The sequence below is a fragment of the Eretmochelys imbricata genome, chromosome 4 (genome assembly GCF_965152235.1).
Source record: "Eretmochelys imbricata isolate rEreImb1 chromosome 4, rEreImb1.hap1, whole genome shotgun sequence".
NCBI lineage: Eukaryota > Metazoa > Chordata > Testudines > Cheloniidae > Eretmochelys > Eretmochelys imbricata.
Window position 1 is genome coordinate 26,807,980 of NC_135575.1, and position 21,911 is coordinate 26,829,890.

General features: G+C 39.6%; 1 protein-coding gene across 2 annotated transcripts in view; it reads left to right on the top strand.

Annotated features, from left to right (window-relative positions):
* The window catches only part of GRID2 (glutamate ionotropic receptor delta type subunit 2), a 1,026,718-nt gene that overhangs the window by 844,179 nt on the left and 160,628 nt on the right, over window positions 1-21,911 (top strand). For both annotated transcript variants that reach the window (XM_077814385.1, XM_077814386.1), the window contains 2 exons: window positions 2,248-2,445; window positions 12,751-13,063. In XM_077814385.1, the coding sequence (XP_077670511.1) occupies window positions 2,248-2,445; window positions 12,751-13,063 (511 nt within the window). The remainder of the gene's footprint in view (window positions 1-2,247; window positions 2,446-12,750; window positions 13,064-21,911) is intronic.

Here is a 21,911-nt window from a genome sequence, read left to right on the forward strand (position 1 = left end):
GGGGGGAATAAAAACCAAACAAACCCTTTTTACATGTTAACAGTACATCTCATCTGGATATCAGTGAAAGGGTTGAACAAATAAGGAGATATGGAACATCATTTTTGGAGTTATCTTTGTGTGGCAAAACCACTACATACTTGATTAGGACTTGGATTACAGATCCACACTGAGCAATAAGATCCTTCCTCTACATACTGTAGTGGGCTACAAACACTAGGAGAAGGAGGTCAGGGAGTGACAGAGAATTGGGTGCATGCAGCCTTGGTCCCAGCCTCAAAGAGCTTACAGTCTATATGCAAGACAACAGATGGATATAGACTAATCGATGGGGGAATACAAGGAAACAATGAGATGATATTTGTCAGCATGATAGGCGGTGGAATCAAGTGCGAGGGGCAGTATGAGAGAAAGCATGAAGGTGCTTGTTTGAAAATTTCACAAGTGGGCAAGGGAGGCTGGCATCATTGGCCAATCAGAGGTGGGAGTCAGTCTCTCAATTGTGAATGAGAGATGATAGGCAGAGTGGAGATATTTTCTCAGATGATCAGCAAAATGAAAGCCCAGATAAGAACTCCCAAATTAGTCACCCGTTAGCTAGCTGTGTGGCAATCAAAACTTTCTTGTACTCAGAAATATATTTGGGGTGTCTTTTTCTTTTATCAAAAATGTGGAAAAAACATACAACAGAAAATATAATGTAGGGGGAAAGGAAAGTAAAAAATGTTGGTTAAAACAACCTTGGAAGTGCAGAGAATATATTGCGGCATGGCTTAACTTAAAACTAAACCACACTTACAGATTTTGGTAAAAAATGAAAGAGAATGGTACTGACTGGGAGGTCTTATCTATGGACAAACTAACACCAATCCAATATCTATTTTTATCGTATACTAAGGACATCCTTTGCTAAATATTTGCAAAGTCATGTTTTCACAGGCAAACCCACCTGCTTCTCCTTAAAATAATCCATTTAGTATCTGCTAGATGAAATCAGTTAAAATAATGTCAACCAGTTTGTCTTGTCATGTTATAAATGGATAAGCTGGTGTATCCAGTTCACAGTGGAGGAACAGAAGGACAAGAAAAATGATAGTCTTTCAAGTATGTGACTTCTTCTTGTCCAGTTTTAGCCTACAATATTGATTAATTTATTTGTCAACTATATCAGATTCTTGTACTCAATAGAAAATGACAACCCTGTGGAATTCTTCATGTTTATGAGTAGTCATCCTGTGTGCATATCTCTGCAGGACTGAAATTAAAGTCCACAAACAGAAGAACCCTGTACTGAGAGGCATTTGATATTACAGTCTTTTGACTTATTTTTGAAATATACAACAGAAAACAAATCATTGACTTTAACAATCTGTGCAAGAACTAGATCTTCGGCAAATGATATTTAACAGAGCCCATGAGACATCATTAATAACGTATAATGTAATTCAGAAGCTTATTTCAAATAATAATTAAATATATGTAAACATAAAAAGCACAGATGCATTTTAAAACAAGAGTTGTGAAATCTTCTTTCTATATAATACCTTTTGAAGATGCAAATAATATGAACCAGACTCTGATGCCTTACTCTAGTTCAATAGCATCTTACTCAGTGTTGCCACCCCCACCATTCAAAAGTCCTCTGTGAGGCCCCCAAAATCATGAGATTTTTTTTGTAAATACATTTTGGGTTCTGTTTGTTTGTCTTCTGGTTCTTGAGCCTTTAGGATGCACTTGGCTCACTTTTTCGAGTTCTAATTCCCAAATGAGGGCTAAAAACTTAGTTTTTCAAAAAGAAAGCTGAGATTCTTATGAAATACCATGACTCCAGTAGCTGGGGCTTTAAGAATAAATCCAAATAACATGAGAATCTCAATAAATTTCTAGGAGTTATCAACATCCTTTACTCCACAAATCATCCCATTAACTACAATGGGACAGACCACGGAGTAACTACAATGGGATGATTTCAATGTGAGTAAGGATATCAGAATCTGGGTATCTGAATCTAATTTGATCACTTTACTCATAGCTAGTCCTATTTAAATCAGTGGGATTACCTGCAGAGTAAGGTGTCACTCACTGTGAGTAAAACCTGCAATATTAGGCCCAAAGTTAATTTTCTACTTTCTTAAAAATGTAAAATAAAATTTCTAGATAGAATTATATTAGTTTTTTTAAAAAAATGTAGCCTCCTTTTTGGTCAGTGGAATAAATGGTTATATTACTACCTTTCTCTCTATGTAGGAGGAGCCATTTGTGATGGTGTCCGAAAATGTTTTGGGAAAACCGAAGAAATACCAGGGTTTCTCAGTAGACGTCTTGGAAGCCTTAGCTAATTACCTTGGCTTTAAGTATGAAATTTATGTTGCACCGGATCACAAGTATGGAAGCCCCCAGGAGGATGGGTCATGGAATGGACTGATTGGAGAACTAGTATTTAAGGTAAGGAGGTTAATTATTTATTAAATTAAAGGTGTATAATGACCCATAAACATGTAGCTTATTTATTGATGTTGCATCATTAAGTGCCTCCCTTGATAGCTCAGTGGTATTGTTTTATACGGACACGGCCTATGCTAACACAATCTGATACTGCTACCAATGCCCTGGGGACTGATGGTGAGAAAATGAACATGGAATGATTGATGTGTTATCAGGGATTTCCCATCCAGTTTTTTCAACCATAATATAGTACTGTGAGGTAATGTGGTAAAAAAACAGCGATCCTCAGCATCCTAATTAATTTGGCAAAACCAGCCACGAATGAGAAGAGGCTGTTCTAAGGGGGGAAATCCTATGTTACTTTAATTAGTAAGACATTACATAAATAATGTATAGTACTTCTAGAAATATTGGTGGTGATGAATAATAAGTAAGGTATATGATCAACAGAAAAAGTTTTATTGATGTACAATATTTGCATGATGTAGATGCATCAATTGAAAGCAGTATATTTGTTAATCTGTATTTAATAGACCATCTTCATTTACTTAATTCTACATTAAATGTTTAATATTATAGCATATATAAATTAAACAAAATAAACCTGCTTTATTTGGCTTTTTTTTCGCTCTTCCCAACTTATCTGATCCTCTGCCTTCATTTTTTCCTTTGAAATGGAAAAGAAAAATCTGTGCAGCAGATGCTCTGGCAAATTTCTTGATTGTGCTGTAAAGTTTTCAGATAAATTTTACCTGCCCCTGCTAATCCTGGGTGTGGTTGTTATCCTGGGTGTGGTTGTCATCCTGTGGAAGCATGTGGAGAAGTGTTTATTACTCTTCCACCCCGCAGTGGAATGGAGAAGAGTATTGTTTCCACTGCAACACTCTCCTCTTCTCTCTTTCCCTGCACAGGTACTGCTGTGCTGGAGCTCTGCATGAGTGGAGCTCCATGGAGTGCAAGGGAGGTGCTATCCACTGTATAGCCTGAAAATATCCACATGGAAATCCAAGTAGGAGATAATAAGCTGTATTATCTCCCTCTGGGACTCCTCTGTAGCAACTATTGAGCATCCACAGAGAGAATATATACAATGATAGTGCAGGTCCAATGTGAACCACAGAGTATCCGCTATTCTTTGGTTCATGGAACAAAGTAACCTTCCCACTGGTCCTTCCAAAATCGATGGTTTCTAAAGCTCTATTCTTCCATACACACGCTTAGCTTTATCCCATGGGTTATTTCTGTACTGGGGACAGTCTGACACCTGGATCTTAATGGAACAGGATCATATTTTTACTTTATTTTATTTTTTCTGATATCAAAAACCATCCTTTCTACCCTTCAATTTCCTCCACTCACAGTTTAAGACAGAACAGAAGGGGAGGAATGCAATTCTGACTTGCAAAGTGCACTAAGTTACACAGAGACAAATAAGAGACTCTTGAAGTTTTCAAGAACTCAAGTCATCCAGGAGTGATCTAAAGAAGTGATAGAAAGAGGAGATTACCTTAGTAATCAACTCAAATCAAGAAACATCCAGGAAGGCTTAAGAGTGCATAATGGCTATTTTTTTACTTCATAAAAGAGGCCTTGAGACCAAAAATGAAACTGCAGACCTATTTAAAATCAGCTGGGGAGGAGGGAATAGATGAAACGTTAGATAAAAGTCATATTTAAGAGAGTGGCCAGCTCTCACCAACGTTAGTTATTCTAAGAGAAAGTCATTATTATTATGTATTACTACTTGATGAGCAACGTGGTGCCTCATCAGAATCAACCCCTCATTATGCTAGTTGCTGTGCAAACACACAGCAGAAGAAAGTTCCTGCCCTAAAGAGTTTACAATCTAATACAAGATATAACAAATAGAAGAATAAACAATTGGAGGGGATAGTAAGTAGGGCAGATTGAGGTTAATGATAGGAATATGTGGTTACATAGATTAACTGTAAATATAGTAGCAGGTTTTCAATTGATTGTGTGGATATTTAACATATGTATGTATAAAAGCAGGAATACTCATGATATTAGGAGTCCACACAGGCCATCTACCAGTCCATTAGTGAATACAGAAACACATATAATGCACATCCAAATTCAGGACATACTCAACCGTGTGATGTACTTAAAGTAATGTAACAGGACCAGCCTCATGCAATGAGTACACAACATGTTTGCATGTCCAATTTAAGAGCCAGTGGCTGAAAATTTGGGCCAAGGGATTGAACATTGATGAAAGGGTAGCAGGAAAGAAGGCAGAGTGTGGGAAGAGAGGAAATTTTGGAAGATATGTGTACAGTTTCCTTAAAACTATCTGGAAGCCTGGGAGGACGGTGGCTTGGGAAGGCTTTAGGCATAGGTGGTACAGTGAAGCATAGAGGGAGAGACGTGCACACACACTCAGCTTTATGGATAATACCATTATCCTGATAAAATTCCTTTTTCAGTGTAAGAAGAAAACAATTCTCACTGTGACTCTTTACCATTGTCACATGGAAATAGTTGTTTGAATGTTGCTCTCATTCTTCATATGTTTGATTTAACTTGTTAGAATGCAAGTTCTAGAGGGTGAGGACTTTATCTGCAGTTGCATCTGTACCGCCCCTTAGCACATTAGCAGCACTGCTGTAATATAAATAATAATTGCTGTAAAAAGGAATGAGAAATGTAAATGACCTAGTGGCTGATTGTGGAAGCCATTTGACAAGTCTGCAAGTGACATTTGATTAGCAGTCACAGCAAATAGTAAGGAGCAATGCAATCAGATGAAGTACCTAGATCATTAAGTACTTGGGCTAATAGATGGCAAATGCAGATAAGTGTTGAATAATAAGTCTTGCGGTAAAATGCACTAAAAAAAATCCCATTGAATATCTGCTGAATGGTAAATGATATTGCATGCTGACTAAGAAGGGAGGTGGAAATTAAAGAGCACTTGAAATGGAAAATGGATGGTCCCAGCTGGTTGGTTATAAATTAATACAGTAGTGATCAAATATCTATAATAGTGATGGTGTCAACCTTTTCTGCATTGCTGAATAACATGAGGCCTATTAGGATGTAAAATAACCACCCATGAGAAATGGAGACAGCCCTATTATTTGTAAAAGGCTGGAAAATGCACTAGAACACCACTAGGAAATGGACTAGTTATTTTAATAGATATTTACTATGTATCCAGCCTCTGTGATGTTTTATCCTCAAGAATTTTAAAAGTTAGCTTCAGACATTGAAATGTTTGGGTGGATAGTCAATGATTATCAGGACTTCCTTGGCCTTGGATTGAGGGAACAAATCTTGTGAGAAAAAGTTCTTTGGCACTTAAAGTATTTGTTTGTACATCTTACTTTTGAAAATAAACTGCCTTCGTCATAGTCGTATCTCTTGCAAATCCAGATGAAACTAGGAAGTGTAGAGGTGTGCTCTGATAATTTTTAAAGTTAACCTAGCATTTTCCAACTTCAGAAAATTGATTTTTGTCTTATGTTTTAGGCATAGAATCAGGTTGGTTCTTGCTTTCTAATAATTTCTCTGTTCTCTAATTATTATGGTACATAATCTGCTGCTCTGTACAATGGCCAACATACCATCATCAGTTTGTCATTTGAGAAACAGTGCATAACCCAAACAGAAGAGTCCATGTTCTCAGTGACTTTGGGGCTGAGTCAGGATTGAAATACATTTAATCAATGTCACATGAACGTCTCATAACCCAGAAATCCTAAATACTGAAATCAGATGGTTCACTAATAATACACATACGGTTTTCTTTCCTTCCCAATAACAAGATGCTTGGAGGATCTCAAAACCATTCTGAGATCAGACATTTACATTGATAAGCAAATGACACATCATTGAAGTTGAAGAGCTACAGTATGTGTGTTGTTTTATTTAAGTGCTAAAAGTGCACAGTCTGTGACTCTGAATGAATGTAATCTCTCTTTCTCTCTCTTATGCTGAAAAGTTATGATGGGGGCTTGGCTCTCACTCACACACCTGTGTCCAGACTTCTCTTTTTTAATGTTTCCCTTACTACCAAAGCCGATGACCTGTATTGAGGTAGGAGGTGATCTTTATGGCATTATATAGTTAACAGCAGAGGTTCACTGTGCCTTCTCTCTCTTTCCCTTTCCCTGTCTCACTTAAGGGACTGTTGAATTGCTGGGCAAGCAGCCAGCATGGATCTATGTCTCACGGCATGCAAGCTGTTCCTGGAAGCCTGCTTTCTCCTTATTTACAGTGAATTGAGCTTTGCTTCCAGAACTCCAGAAACCTCTTTGATTGGCAACCTTGGGGGCAAAAACACTTTAGATTAAAAACTGAAGCGATTTAAAAAAATTCTTATAGGACAATGGATTTTTTTCCATTCCAATCTGACATGTTAATATTGCCAACACAATGTGGAGGCCATTCAGAAACCCATGGGTTGCCCTTTATGCATTGCCACACGGGAGCCAAGATGGAGTTGGGCACGCTGTGCACATGCAAAAATTAAATCTCTTTCTTCACAAGCGTTATGGAAAATAGCAGCACTCACACGACGCATTGCTGAATGTATCTCGCAGAGACGGCACGACATGGTTTGCAGTGCCACTGCAGCAGGTACACCATATGAGATGACAGTTGCTGTAGTAAGTGCACAGTTCCCGTGTTAAATAGAGCAAAGCCTCATGTGGTGTCTGTGTAGCATTTCCTCGGAGACAGGCGGGCACACCTCCTCCAGCTTTCCCAGGGAGGTTAAGATTTTGCTTCTCATATTTAAGTGCAGGGGACTGGCCTAGATGATCTCTCGAGGTCCCTTCCAGTGATACAATTCTGTGATGATGTTTTATGTACTTTTCTTTGTCATGAGTTCACCGTAACTCATGTCCTGTTGCTATCTGACTCTCTTCATTTTTCAGTCTGTAGCCTCCAGAGGTGTGAAATCAGAGACACAAAATAGAAGGTATAGCCCTGAGGGAAAAAGAAAGCGAGAGCAAGGTAGCTTTATGCCTTTGTCAGGGACTGGTGCAGCCCCCAGCATAAGCAAGAGCAGTTTTGAGGACTGCTTTACTTTATGGCAGCCTTACTATGTGCTGCTTTGCTATGGCACAAAATGCTATGTGCATGCCCCAGATCCACTATCAGCCATGCATAAGGCTGCTTACATCAACCTCATGGTGAGCCTCCCCTCGGGGGATTCTTCTCCAGATATAGTGTCCCCTTTATATTCCCATATATACCATTGGAGCAGCATAGGGTGGCAGAGTGGGGGCCAGACTCAACCCCAAGGTGTTTCCTGACACAAAACAATGTCTCTTTTGTTGGAATAAGTATTTTTCCTTAATTTATTTAAATGCCAGCAATGTATTTTGTTTAAAACTCAAGTTTGCATCAAAAAATCACAGTGGACATAACGCCCTTGTTGTATTAATCAGTACATATTTATCCTCGGATTAGCCTGAAATAGCAATTAAATGAAAGGTCGCATTAGAGCAAGTTTAAGGATGGATTGAAAAATAAATAAAGGCTGTTGCATCAGTATTGTAAGTTCTCCTTAGTCGTAGTTATAAACAGGGACTCACCATAAGATTGTTTTCAGGTATATAGAGCAATAATCATAAATGAGTTTACTTAAGCAATAACATGTAAGGTTTAGGGGGGTTCAAGGGCAATGATGATGGACTTGTGTCAGCGTAGAGAGGTGACATCACATCAGCTCCATGTTGTAATGACTAATGCAGTTTCATATATGGGTCATATCAAATAAAATAATGTTCTCTGCTGTTTTTTCAGTAGCCAATCAGTTTCATGAACCAACTCTCACAGTTTCATTTAACTTAAGTTTGTAAACCAAAATAACTAAGATTATGATAATTGGTAATATTTTGGCACTCCTAAAACTTAATGAGTGGAGTATTTTCCATGTTTATAATTTAGACTGGCAACTTTACATCTAAATATTGACATGATTGCATGCATTTGCCTTTCTTCTATAAAGCACTTAGCGAACCTTGACTTCTGAAAGCTGATATCTCTCTGATTTATTTTGACATGATAATGATAGGCATTTCATTTTTCCACTTGCCAGTTTTTGTGTAATTTGACATCTGTACATAATTAAGAACACTCATCTTTGATGGATCAACTATTAGGTGAAATCTGGTAGTCACTAGAGGTCTGATTTGCAGAAAAGCTGTTGCCCACAGTTCAGTCAGTGAGAGCTGTAGGTGCTTAGCACCTTCAAAAATCAACCCATATGTTTCCAATTCACCACTTGTTTGGCAAGCAGTGGGAACTTTGCCTGAGAAAGAAGTCCTGAATAGGTACTATGGGGAAAATCATGGTCCCATAGAAGTCAATAGCAAAACTCCTGGCGACTGCAGTGAAGCCCAGATTTAACTCAATGTGTTCAATGAGTCATGTTTTGATACCCCTTGGTTTACTGTCAAGTGAGGTCTCATTTTGTTGTGTGTATAACCCTGTAAACATATGAATAATCTATAATCATCACTCAGGCTACGATTTAGTCATGGGTATTTTTAGTAAAAGTCATGGACAGGTTACAGGCAATAAACAGAAATTCACACCAGTGACCTGTCCATGACTTTTACTAAAAATACCCATGACTAAATCGTAGCCTGAGTGATGATTATAGATTATTCATATGTTTACAGGGTTATACACACAACAAAATGAGACCTCACTTGACAGTAAACCAAGGGGTAACAAAACATGACACATTGAACATTAATTATGCGGGGGCTACTCTTTGTGGGGCCGCTGCTCTGGGGGGAGGACTAGGGGCTGCTGCTGGGGGGCCAGGGCCAGCGGTACCAGCTGCCAGAGGCCGCCCCGGGACCGCTGAGCAGCGGCCACCCCGGGACCACTGGGCAGCGGCCTTTGTAGCTGGCTCCAGGGCCACTCAAGCAGTAGCCAGTGTGGCTGGCTGTGGGATCGCCCAAGTGGCTGGCTGCAGAGTCGCTCCAGCGGTGGCTGGTGTGGCTGTCCCTGTGGCTACCTGAGCAGCTGGGCCCAGAGCCAGCTGCTTGGGCAGCCCTGGGGTGAGCCACACTGGCCACTGCAGAAGTCATGGAAGTCATGGAAAGTCACAGAATCCATGATTTCCGTGACCTCCGGGACGGACATGGAGCCTTAATTGTCACCCAATGAGATGATATATTGCTACAAATATAGTACAAAAATCATTTTCACAGCTTTCCTTCAGTTCATACAACACATTTCTCTTAATAAAAGATCTCTCTTTCACTAAACATGAAGCATAATATTATATTGCTACAAATATAGTACAAAAATCATTTTCACAGCTTTCCTTCAGTTCATACAACACATCTCTATTAATAAAAGATCTCTCTTTCACTAAACATGAAGCAAATGCAGCTGGGTGGCAACCAGGTTGGTACCTGTTAGTAGTACTTTTCACTACAGTTGTACTAGCCAGTATTATTGCTAACTGACTTTGGTTTCAGTGGTAAATAAATTGTTCGATAGGAACACACTGGTTAAAACTCAGTAAATAAAATAAGTATGTGGGTAGTAATATTCCCTCTTAAAAAGAAACCTAAATACAATAGCACTGAAAACACAGGATTTATCTTTCACCGTTCCTTTTACCACTTTTTGACCACTGCCTTATCAGTGGACATAACTGTATCACAATGACTTTTGTAATATCACAAAGGAAATGGAATACTTCCATTAGAACAATGGTGATCCTCTGTCATAGCTCGCTGGTAACTATACTGGAGTAGTAATGCAGTGGAATTTTGGAACACTTCATTCCAAGGAGGTAAAATATAAGCAACATCTCCACAAACGACATGGTGCTGTGCTCTTCCATACAACACATCTCTTGTGAAAACCTGTTTATTTAAAAAAACTTTAGTCATGATTGCAATTAGTCAATATTGCAGTAATCTCCTGTTTTTTAAATGAATCATTCACACACTCCAAACTATATTGCTTTTCATCTAAGGATATCAAAACATTTTAAAATGTTAAATTAATTATACCTCACTGTACTCTTCTGAGGTAGGGAAATATTTTAATAACAATTACAGTTGGTGAAATAACTGACCTAAAAATAACCAACAAGGGCTGGGACTAGAGATTAGAAGAACTTCTGACTCCTAGGGTCGCTTTATAACCACGAAATCATACTCAACACCGGACTTGAATCAAACATACAAAAAAAATTGCATTTAGCCTTGCCTCTGTTAATTAATTATTTGTGAACTGACTTTGACTTTTACAAGTTGTTAATTATTCAAAATTGATGTACACGTTATGTGGAAAACATTTCAGAGTGGGTCATTTGCAGTGTTCTCAGCTCTGATTATTCTGTGGTACGATAGGTCATCAGAGCCATATGCTTTTCTTTAAGCTGTTCACCTGATTGAATACTTTATAAAGAAGCAGAAGGAAATCAAAGTGACTTTCAAGTTACGTGACCGAGACTTGTGCAAACCTTCACTCTGATGAATCTGCACAAATATTTCTGAGACTTTTGCTGCCTGTGAATCAAACAACATTGAATGATCATTCACTGAAAACAAACAGAAAGCGTTATGAATACAATCAAAGTGAATTCATGAAGCCAAATTCTCTCCTGGTGTAAGTCAATGCAGCTCCATTTAAGTCAGTAGAGCTATCTTGATTAGACCTTGGGGGGAGGGATAGCTCAGTGGTTTGAGCATTGTCCTGCTAAACCCAGGGTTGTGAGTTCAATCCTTGAGGGGGCCATTTAGGGATCTGGGGCAAAAATTGGGGTTTGGTCCTGCTCTGAGCAGAAGGTTGGACTAGATGACCTCCTGAGGTCCCTTCCAACCCTGATATTCTATGATTCTATATTCTATGACCGGCTGAAGCTTTGGCCCATGACTTTTATGCAAATGAATATTTGAAAATACTTTTTTGCCCAACACTACCCCCTCCACACGCCCTCTCATTCACACAACTGTAGAAGATTATTGAAGTTTAAGTTCAGACATCAATACGCTTTTGCATCAAGTACATCAAGTCCTGTCTAGAGCTTATTGTGATTAATAGTGTGACAGTACTATGTGTAGCAGAAAATGTTGACAGAAAATGTCAAAACAAAGTTGGGATTTTCAAACTGGATCCTAATCCTTGCCTACTTTTTAGTTATCACAGTTTCATTCCCACGCTATACCACTTAATACATCACATACATCTCAATATTTGGGTAGCAGTAATTCCCGCCTTGTTTGGACATAGATGAAAGAAACTCAAGAGAGTCAATAAGTTGATAGATTTGCTGATCCTTTCCGTATTCATACCTCTTTCGTTTCTTAGAAAGGACCTCATACAGCTTTAATCACAGTAGAAGTGCATTACATCAAACCAGTAACAACTTTAAGTATGTTAAATGTTCCTTTCCATATGAAAAAAAAACTAGAGTTTACAGTTTTTTTATTCAATATTTGAATTTCTTTTAAAAACACCGTTAATGTGTCTGCTTGAAGTACCTCTTCTATTTTCACTGCACTTATAATTGCATGTGTGAAAAGTAAGTAAAATAGCACCTGCTGTAGTTGTGGCTGTTGTCTCTAGGGACCTAATGTTTCAGCGACAAGCTGAGAATTGGGATGATAAGATCAAGGAATGTTATTAATCCCCTTAATAATCCTTCTTAAATGGATTATTTTAAATTACATAGATGTCTGTGAAACCAAGCCATTCTCTGACACCTGCAGGACAGGTAGCCATATGGTACGGTAGCTCAGTTTTCAAATGCTATAAAAAAATCCAGTACTGAAGGAACCACATAGGACATTGATTATTCTACAGTTAATATGCAGCCAAATGAAATGTAATGACATGCAGTGGCCCTTTGTCATGATCCTCAGGTCATCGGAATTCTAGGTATCATGTGGCTTCTGTCAGGAAACTAATTTCCTCTGAGTAGGAATGCTATACACAAGATCTGCCTGTTGCCTCTATGACAATGATGTCCCCGATAAGCCATGCCAAGAAAAATTACCAGAAGCAGATTTCCTCCAGCTATTTTTTGTATTTGAAATATTTTTCTTGATTTTTGGACACTAATAATGCTGGAAAACTAATCTGCCCAAGTCTAGCCAGGCAAGGTTTGGCCATAGAAATATAAGATTGATGTGCAGCTATTCTGTTCATCTCCTTAAGAGCATTTTCGTATTTACTTACTGAAGACATTGGCCTTGGCATCAGTTTTTCCATGAAAAGTTTAGGTGCTATAAAACAAATTAGATCGAAGATTTTTTTTTCTGTTGCTCATGTTAATGAATTCTCTTTTCTCTTTCTTAGAGAGCCGACATAGGGATTTCTGCTTTAACCATTACCCCTGATCGGGAAAATGTGGTAGATTTCACAACCCGTTACATGGACTACTCAGTGGGTGTACTGCTTCGAAAGGCTGAGAAGACAATGGACATGTTTGCCTGCTTGGCACCATTTGACCTCTCCCTGTGGGCCTGCATAGCTGGCACTGTGCTTCTGGTAGGACTACTGGTCTACCTCTTGAACTGGCTCAACCCACCACGCCTGCAGATGGGATCAATGACTTCTACAACACTGTACAACTCCATGTGGTTCGTTTATGGATCCTTTGTGCAGCAAGGTAAGAAGCAAAATTCATCTTTAGTACAGAGGAAAGCATACATGCTACTCCAGCTACCGTGGATTCTTAGGACCCATGCTATACCATGCATCCATGAAGTCTAAGCCTTTGACATGCAGCAGCCTTCTGTATGTGTGGTGAAAAGCTCTGAATTGCTACACGCTAGCCTGTTTTACTTTGTATTTGTCTAATTCCAAAAAAGGCAATGTCTGTCACCACAACTCTCAGAGCAGAGTAATTCTAATCTTCTACTAGCAGGTTACTCATAAATAATGTTCATCATAAGCTCTGGTGCCAAATCAGACAGAAAATCTTTGAATTTAGCTTTGGGTCTAAATTTAAAATCTTCACCTGTGCACTAGGGTCCAAGTGCTGTGTCTTCTGCTAACTCATCTCAATATTTCTGTGCCTCTTTCAGTCTCACCAAGGCTTCTCTGATCTTATTGGATACTTTATCTGTCTTCTCTAGCATTCTGATTGAGTCAGGTTAGTCCTCAGTGCCATTTATACTCTGTTTCTTCAAACCCATTCCCCTTGGGCAGAAGGTTAGTGAGATATCCCTGAAGGATCGCAGACTGCTGACCCAGACTTAGTAGATAAACTTTGTGCCACTATGTCTTAATATTCTGACATAAAAATTAGAGGTTAACACTACTCCAAACCAGAATCAGAAAACAAAACCAAATACAGGCTCTGGAGAAAGAAAGTAGAAGATTGAGAAAACTAAAAATAGTTGGACAAGTAGAACAATAGCCTTTAGCATTTGTAAATGCAGTCTTTCATGGGTCAGTACAGGCACCATAGATGCACATATCTGCTAATCCATGGAGCATGTGCTGTATAAACAACCATCACTGCTGAAGTCTCAAAACTCCCACATAGCTCATGGACTTAAACTTGAACCTGTATGAAATTCTATATATAAAGTGCCTTCCATTGACTTTGGTGTTGTGAAATGGAATATTTTAGAAATTGCATTATTAACCCCTTTGGTAGTTGTCCAGATAGTCATGGTGCACGAGATACCCCATGATACAGAAAGAACCCAGTTTGACTTTCAGATCCCAGCTTGAGTTTGCAGAGTTGACGGTTAAGAAAACCAACTTTTGTTTACTGAGTAAATTTGATAGGGACTCACTGAGACACAAGATCCCCTCTGTCACTTTAAAACGGTCAAGCTCAGCTCTTGACATTGGCACTGAAGTTTTTCCCAAATAATGTGCTGCCCACAGTCCAGACATCAATTGCCCCTTTCAGATGGAACCCGTTTTTCAATGGATGGTGTATATCACTTCTGTCAAATCCACAATGCTGTTTTACGTGGGATTATTGCTTGATATTGACCCCACCACCTGTACCCCATCCCTAACATCCTTAACTCCCTGTGATCCCCTAAAGATGCATATTAAACATTTCAAAGAGGCAAAGTTTGTTTAATTATCCACTTCAAGTTCATGAATTATCTGAATGGTCCACTTTACCCCTTCCACGTAAGTCTCTGTTCCACAATGTATTGACTTGTTTTAGGTTATAGCTCTTTTTGAGGCCATGGCCCTCTGTTGGCAGATAAAAAAAAAATTTCCAGCCACTCTCGTGAGCAATAGTAAACCAATATAAAGGGTCAGGAGGGGAAAAGAACGAGCAGTGGAGAGGAGCATAGAGAATGGAGTGTGAGAGCCACAAATGAACTAGATAGAGACAAAATAGTCCAGATGACAGATGGGCACAGTTGTTGGAAAGAGTGAAGAAAGGACGTTTCCTCAGGAGATTCACAAGCGCCGCTTTTGCTGATAGGATGAGGAGTGTGAGGAGTTACTCAGTACAAATAAAAGCCATGGGAGGGACATGATGGCTGATAGCACAAAAACTACAGTGGGAGGCAAGCAGAGGAAGTCCACAAGCTTGGAAAGCTGAGAGAGGCTTTTACTTGAAAAGAGAGAGAGCTTACCCCACCATGTGGATTTTCAGCACACACTTCTCACAATCCTCTGTGAGAAGTGTGAATGTTCCTTTTGTTTCTGTTGCGTGTGTAGAGTCAAGGAAGACGTGTCTCCTTCAAATAGCGGGTGGAAGGACACTCCTTAATTTGGTAGAAGAGAAAAAGACATGAATTTAATAGGGTTGATACAAAATATATGAAGTTTACAGACTGCTTTAATCATGAAAACTCAGAGGGCCTCAGGATTCCAGTGCAATAGCAAAAGAGATTCATTTATAATGTCATCCAATATTTCACATTCAATTTGTATGTAACAAAAACTGTATTAGCTGAAGTTCTATTGTTTACCAACCCTAGTGAATACAGGAAAAAATGAAAGTAATTTCCATTGACAGATTAACTGGCTATAGTGGTAGGTTTGCTTTCTGCATTCACTTGTCATCTGCTTTTCATGCAGCAAAGAAGTTGCAGGATTTATTTGTTTTAGAATACCAAATCTGTTGCTGTTAATTGTGATTGACACATCTTAACCAAGGTAGCAAGGGAAATTTTAAATACTGTCGTGTTCACTTAAGAAGTCCTTTGGCTGCTGATTTAAAACATGACAAGGTACTCACTTCTATTATCAAAACATACAGCCACAAATATTTTTATGTCCTTCACTGAAAGAAACACAGCTGCACGATCTGAAGACTGCTAGGGCTTTGGTAGCACTGTATTTTTTGCCTAGGCCTACCAAACATGTCCTGGCTTCTTTTTTCATGTTTTCTGTAAAATAAAGATACTTGAGCACAGAGGCTGATTCCAGGCTTAACCACATGTTTAAATAAAAAACAGGCCTTTAGAATAACAATATATGTTATGCTTTAACAAACTGTGTACTCTATTTAGATTAGAACAGAAGGAACTGCTTTTACCAGTTAATTCTAAACTAACTAAAACCTGTGACGTTTATACAATAGCTAAGGTCTGTTGTGATAATTTGTATTTTATGTTCAGTTTGGCTTCCTGATGTGCTTTTCAAATCCTGTTTGTAAGTTTTAACCTTTGCACTTTCACAAGCTCAAAAACACGGGCGAAAATAAACGTGTTATTACCCTACACGGGAGTCAAATGGACAAGTCTGATGGTTGAACTGTGACTGTGAATTAATTTAATCTTTAGCAACAAAAGTTTAGTTTTTTAAGTGTTTCCTGACAGGCAGACAGTGAAGCAAAATGTGCAACTCTATTCACTTTTAATGAGTTACACAAGTGTAACTGAGGGCATAATTCAGCATACAGGACATTTATTGTTGGTCATGATGCACGAGATGACACAGAAAGAACCCAGTTTGACTTTCAGATCCCAGCTTGAGTTTGCAGAGTTCTCAGTTAAGAAAAACAACTCTTGTTTACGGAGCAAATTTGATTGGCCTCATTGAGACACAAGATCCCCTCTGTCACCTTAACCACTCAAGCTCAGCTCTTGACGTTGGCCTTTAAGTTTTTCCCAAGTAATGTGCTGCCCACAGCCCAGGCATGAACTGCACCTTTCGGATGGAACCTGTTTTTCAATAGATGGTGTGTATCCCTTCCATCAAATCCACAATGCTGTTTTTACAGTCTCTTTCCAGAGTAGAAATGTGGTTTAACAGGAAGACCTAATTCCTTTGTGTGTCGTGTTCTAACACCTCCATCTTTTGTGGGCTAATGACGATAAACAGCTTGTGAGTAGGCTTCTGGGCTTATGAAACATGTTATGCTGTGCCCTGTTTGTTGAAAGAAACCGTAAATGGAAGCTAAATGGTTCCAGGAGTAGATGGACAATGCACCTATTCTACCAGGAATAGAGAGGTGTCTAGTACAGTAAGTCAAAAAGCAGAAAACTCCTATGATGTGGATTATGAGGCTGCTATATTGGTTTTGTCTCTTGCTCATTTCTCCTGAACCCTGACAGAAAGAACCACAAAGATTAAAACAAAAACAAAAACCAGTAGAAGTTGAGTCAAAATCTTTCGAACTCATCTATGCATGAGAGGCATCATTGGTGAGTTCATTTGGTTTAAAACCCAAACCATTCACTCAACACTGATGCAGACCATTTGTATGTTTCCAGTTACTGAACAGCAAATGTGTGTCCAGTTTATTAAAATACCTTACCTTACTACTACATGTATCCATTGTACTTGATGTCTAATAAAACTCATTTCCTTACCACAGTATAATGTGGTGTGTCAAAGGGAGAAGTAATTTAGTACCCTTGGCCAACTAGTGGCATGGGTTGAGTTACACTAAAAATAAATGCTGATCGGCTCATAGCTTTGTGCAATTCAGCCAGGCATGAAAATTTGTAACACAACCCTTCTCTCTGTAAGCACTTTATTACCATGTGGATTTGCCTTACACAGCATGGCCTGACTAAAAATGGAGTAAATTAATCGATTCAGATTGTGGAGAATTTGAAATGTACGTTGAAGTTTAGCTTCATGATTTTTGAACTTATTCTTTTTGACTTGCTCATATTCAAGGGAAACTACCAAGTTGCAGAGGACTCACATTATCTGTCACAAAACCTAATACGAATGGAAATATTTTCATGGGTTAGTGTTTAATTCAGTAAAAACAGGTGTTTTTAGTTGCTGTTGTGGGTTGTTTTGAGTGTGTGTTCACAATTTTCTCTGTAGCACTGGAAACCTATTTGCAGCAGAATTCAGGAGTTACAGAGCTCAGGGAACATGACATAAAAGCATGGCCCTAACCCTGGCCTCTCTACTTCTGGACCATTTGCCTCTTCCTTCTCTCGCCACATTTTCTTTCACTGTCTCCCCACTCCTCACATTTTCCCTTCCACGCTGGTACTCCCCCGCTCTGGACTCCCATTTGGTGCTCCCTATTTCTGCCACCTTCACCTTTGTTATCCCTTCTACCCCTATTTTTGCTGAGAGGTGCACAGCTCACCCTGTAGCCAAGACATAAGTGTTAAAAATATCTAAAAAAAATCTCAATGCTACTGCTTATAACAGTGTTATGAATAAATGATTTGGAAGCTTCACTCATTCGCTGTATTTATGGCTTTTAGTTCTGATTAGATTAGAACTCTAGTCACAATTGGAGCTTTCTGACTGGCTGTCAGGGATGTCAGTAATGATCAATTATGTTTCTAATGCCCTCTAAATGAGCAAATCTTACTGTTTTCCCTATTTAAATTCCATTTTATAAGATCAATAAGACTCCAAGCACTGGCACTTCTAGGCGATTATAGCACTTCTTGGAGGGTTAAAGCCACACAGCCTTCAGTCGTGTCTCTTTTATTAACATCCAAGGTGTGCTATAATCTTCTACAAATGCACTGCCTGAAGTGTACTGTTGCTTAATAAATTACTCTGTCATACTTATCTTCCTCCTGGCATATCCCTAGTAGCAGGAAACCATTACCTGTGACGTTCTTTTCTTTTGATATTTTCTCTTAATTAACTGGACACCAACCTCTATCGATTCAACATTTAGAGCAAAACTCTGTCAGTAAAACTGTTTTGAACAAAAGTAGCACTATTGAAATGCTATGTGTTGTTAATTATTATTGTTATGGCTGTTCAAATTTATGCCAGGTCTTCAGCATAGATTGAAATTCTTCTGTAATAACTGACTCATTGTGACGGGGCTGGGACTCACCCCCGCAGCGCTGCCCCCAAGTCCACACTCGTCCCCTTCCGGGGGGCGGGGGGGTTAACAGCAGTCTTTCCAGTTCACTCCTGCCGCAGTGGCCAACCACAACCCCTCGAGTCTAGCTTCTCTGTTCAAGGGCCGGTTGCAATCTGTCATGGCCAGGTGCTGTACAAGGAGAAGGGGGGAACCCAGGCCCGCCCACTACTCTGGGTCCCGACCCAGGGACCCTGTAGTGGCAGCCTCCCTGCCCTCCTTCTCTCCCCTTGTCTAACTGTCCCTGGGCCACTTCCCCTCTGGCCCTTCGCACCCTCTAGGCCCTTTCTGTCAGGGCCCGCAGTCTGGCAGGTATTGGGCCGGAGCCCTTCTATGCTCCCCCAAGCCTGCCCAGCACTGCTCTGTCCTCAGTGCCTGTCTCCTACTCAGGAGACAGGCCTTCCCCCATGAAGATCTGGGACAGACTGCCTGCTCCCTTCCTGGGCAGCCTTTATATAGGGCCTAGCCTAGCCCTGATTGGCTGGCTGGAATACTGGCCCTGATTGGCTCCCAGTAGGCCTTTTCCTGACTGGCTGCCCCTCTACACAGCCACTCTGGCCTACTCTAGCCCTGTCTCTCATAGGGGTGGGGCAGTTGCCTCACCACACTCATCTGTAGGCTAAGAGCATAAGAGGAATAAACATATTGGCACCGAAGCTGTGCAGTCAAGAACCAAGCATGGTACTCACAAAATAAAAGTCTCATGGCATATTGGCAGGTAAATCAAACTCCATTCTTTCCTGATGCCTTTAAGGTGGAACTAAAAGATATACTGACTACTGTCATCAAGCTACTCTATCTCCTGGGCACATTACCTACAAACAAATCCATGTCATTATCTCAGTTGTCTTCATTCTACTAACAGTTAATCTACCAATTTATTTTTCTGTTATTATTAAACCTATAAATGTGTCCATGTATATGTGTGTGTATTCAGTAGAGAGCTGTTACTTTAAAAGAGTCCTTTTAACCTCCTGATGCTGTCACCCAGTTTTTCCAGACGCCCCTCACTGTGGTCCAGACCTGTTAACCACTTAATAAATTATGGGCCAAATTCCAAATAAATTGGTGTCTGTGTGTTGCATTTATCAAACATGTACAGAATGTTTGGTACATTTATGCATTTGCAAATATTTCACAAGTACATTTTGTCACCTCCGCTTGAAAATCTAGTCCTAGGTCATAGTCACAGTGTTTACGGTATGTTCAGAGTTGTGTTTGTTAGTCATTTAAAATCACTAGCATTAAAATGCTAGTGGATTTGCTTGAAGTTACCCCCATATTGAAGGTAAGTGCCACGCAGTCCTGGCAGGAGCCTGAACTGATGGGTTACTACCTAGCTTTTCAAGTGATGGCGCTGTATTAATGGGACAGTATATTTAGACACAGTGCATCTGAGATACTTGTTATGAGGAGATAAAGGATGAATGAATCTGTGAAAGCCCAGAGAACATCCTCCTTCCCCAGGGACTAGCTCCTATCCGTATTAACTGACTGTGAGAAGATGATGTTGCCCTTGATATAGTACAAATGTCGATTGGGGTCTAGTGAGGCAAAGGAGAAAGTATAATTGAATGCCTGGGAATCCATCCATAAGAGAAAAGAAAACTCTCTCCCTCTCTTCCACCCAAAAAAAAATTTTCTAAGTTAATTATTTTTTATGGAGCAGTTTTTAAATTTCAAGAATTTTTCATAAACCTGTATAACATAGATGACTTACAGGATGGATACATTTGAATCAGAACAAGTAACTAGCTTTCACTTTACTTTCCAGATTGCAGAGCATATACAGTACATATCTAATTGATGAAACAAAAAGGAATAACTTGGCCAGGAAACAGACATTTTCTTCCATGAAAAAGCAATCTAACTTACACATACACCTGGGAAAGCTTAGAAGATGTTCAGTAATTGCAGTGGTTAAACTTGCAGACCTGGCCTTAGTCACTTGTTCTGCTGTTAGAGTTTCCTGAACTGCAATCTACACTGCAAATATGGGAATTTCAGAGTTTAGAAGGCTTTTTTTTTTGGTTAGCTTTTCAATCCGTCTTCTACATCCACAGTTATTAAACATCCTGGCCTTCTGTTTGGATGGCAGAAATCTAATCCACAAATTGATCCAACCTTTTCACTAGAGGATATGGTAGGTGCCAGATGAGCATGAGTTTAGATGGAAACTCTTGGTAGATTTCCATTCCTTTCAGTACTGCGGGGAGTCCCTCCTCCATGGCAGGAGCGCCACACTGGTAACCACCCACATCGCTTTTCTTCATAACACCAGCTGGTATTTTGGTACCGGGAAAGATTGCCTGAAGAATCTAAAAACAGGAAAGGCTCAGAGGTTTTTCAGGCTGCCAACAACATATTATCCCATCTTCAGCTGCTGAGTTTTATTCCCAGACCCTCTTCCAATATTAAAATGCATATAACAGGAGCAAGCCAAAAATCACTTTACAAAGGAAGCAGATCAAGACACAGGATGAGGCTTTTGAACATGCTGGCCAGCCTGTTGCTGAGTGCTAAGACTGGGGTCCCTTGCCCAGTGGAACCCTCAGAGCTGTTTTCTTTCTGTCTCCCAGTTTGAGATCAGTAGGATTATCTTCACTACAGCAGAATCCCAGCATAGGAGCTGGCAGCAGCTAAATTTACATTCTTTGGGGATGAAAGGGAAGAAATCACAGATTTGGGCTTCATCCTTTAAGTGCTTTTAAAGTTATTAAAGTGGTGTTGGGCTAAAAATTCATGAAATCTTCTTGTGAATCACCAACTGAGATGAATGTATATGTGTTGGTCTTAACCAAGATTCTCCTTCTCTGTCAGCTGTGTCGGGCAAAGGTAACAGAGAAGATGGCAGATAGCAAAGCTTCTGCACACAGGCTGCTAATGAGCAATGATAATAGATCCTCATAGTTGAGTGGGATCATCAGGTTTTCATGTCTAGAAATAGCAGCTGGCAGAATTTTTTAAGTATAAATATATGTTTAATTTATTGCAGTAGCTCCTTTTTCTCCCACTTCTCTGCAGAAGTAAACATCCATTGGCTAGTTAAGTCAGCTTTAAGGCTGATTTGCACTTCTGAAGACTCTGACCCACTGATTTCAATAGAGTAATTGCTCATTCACGCCAAGAATCAGGCCATTTAAAAGTGTGATCTGGTAGTAGTGTATTAAATAAATAAACTGCATTAAAGTAATATTCAAGTCTACCCTTAAAAGGCTAAAAGCTTTCT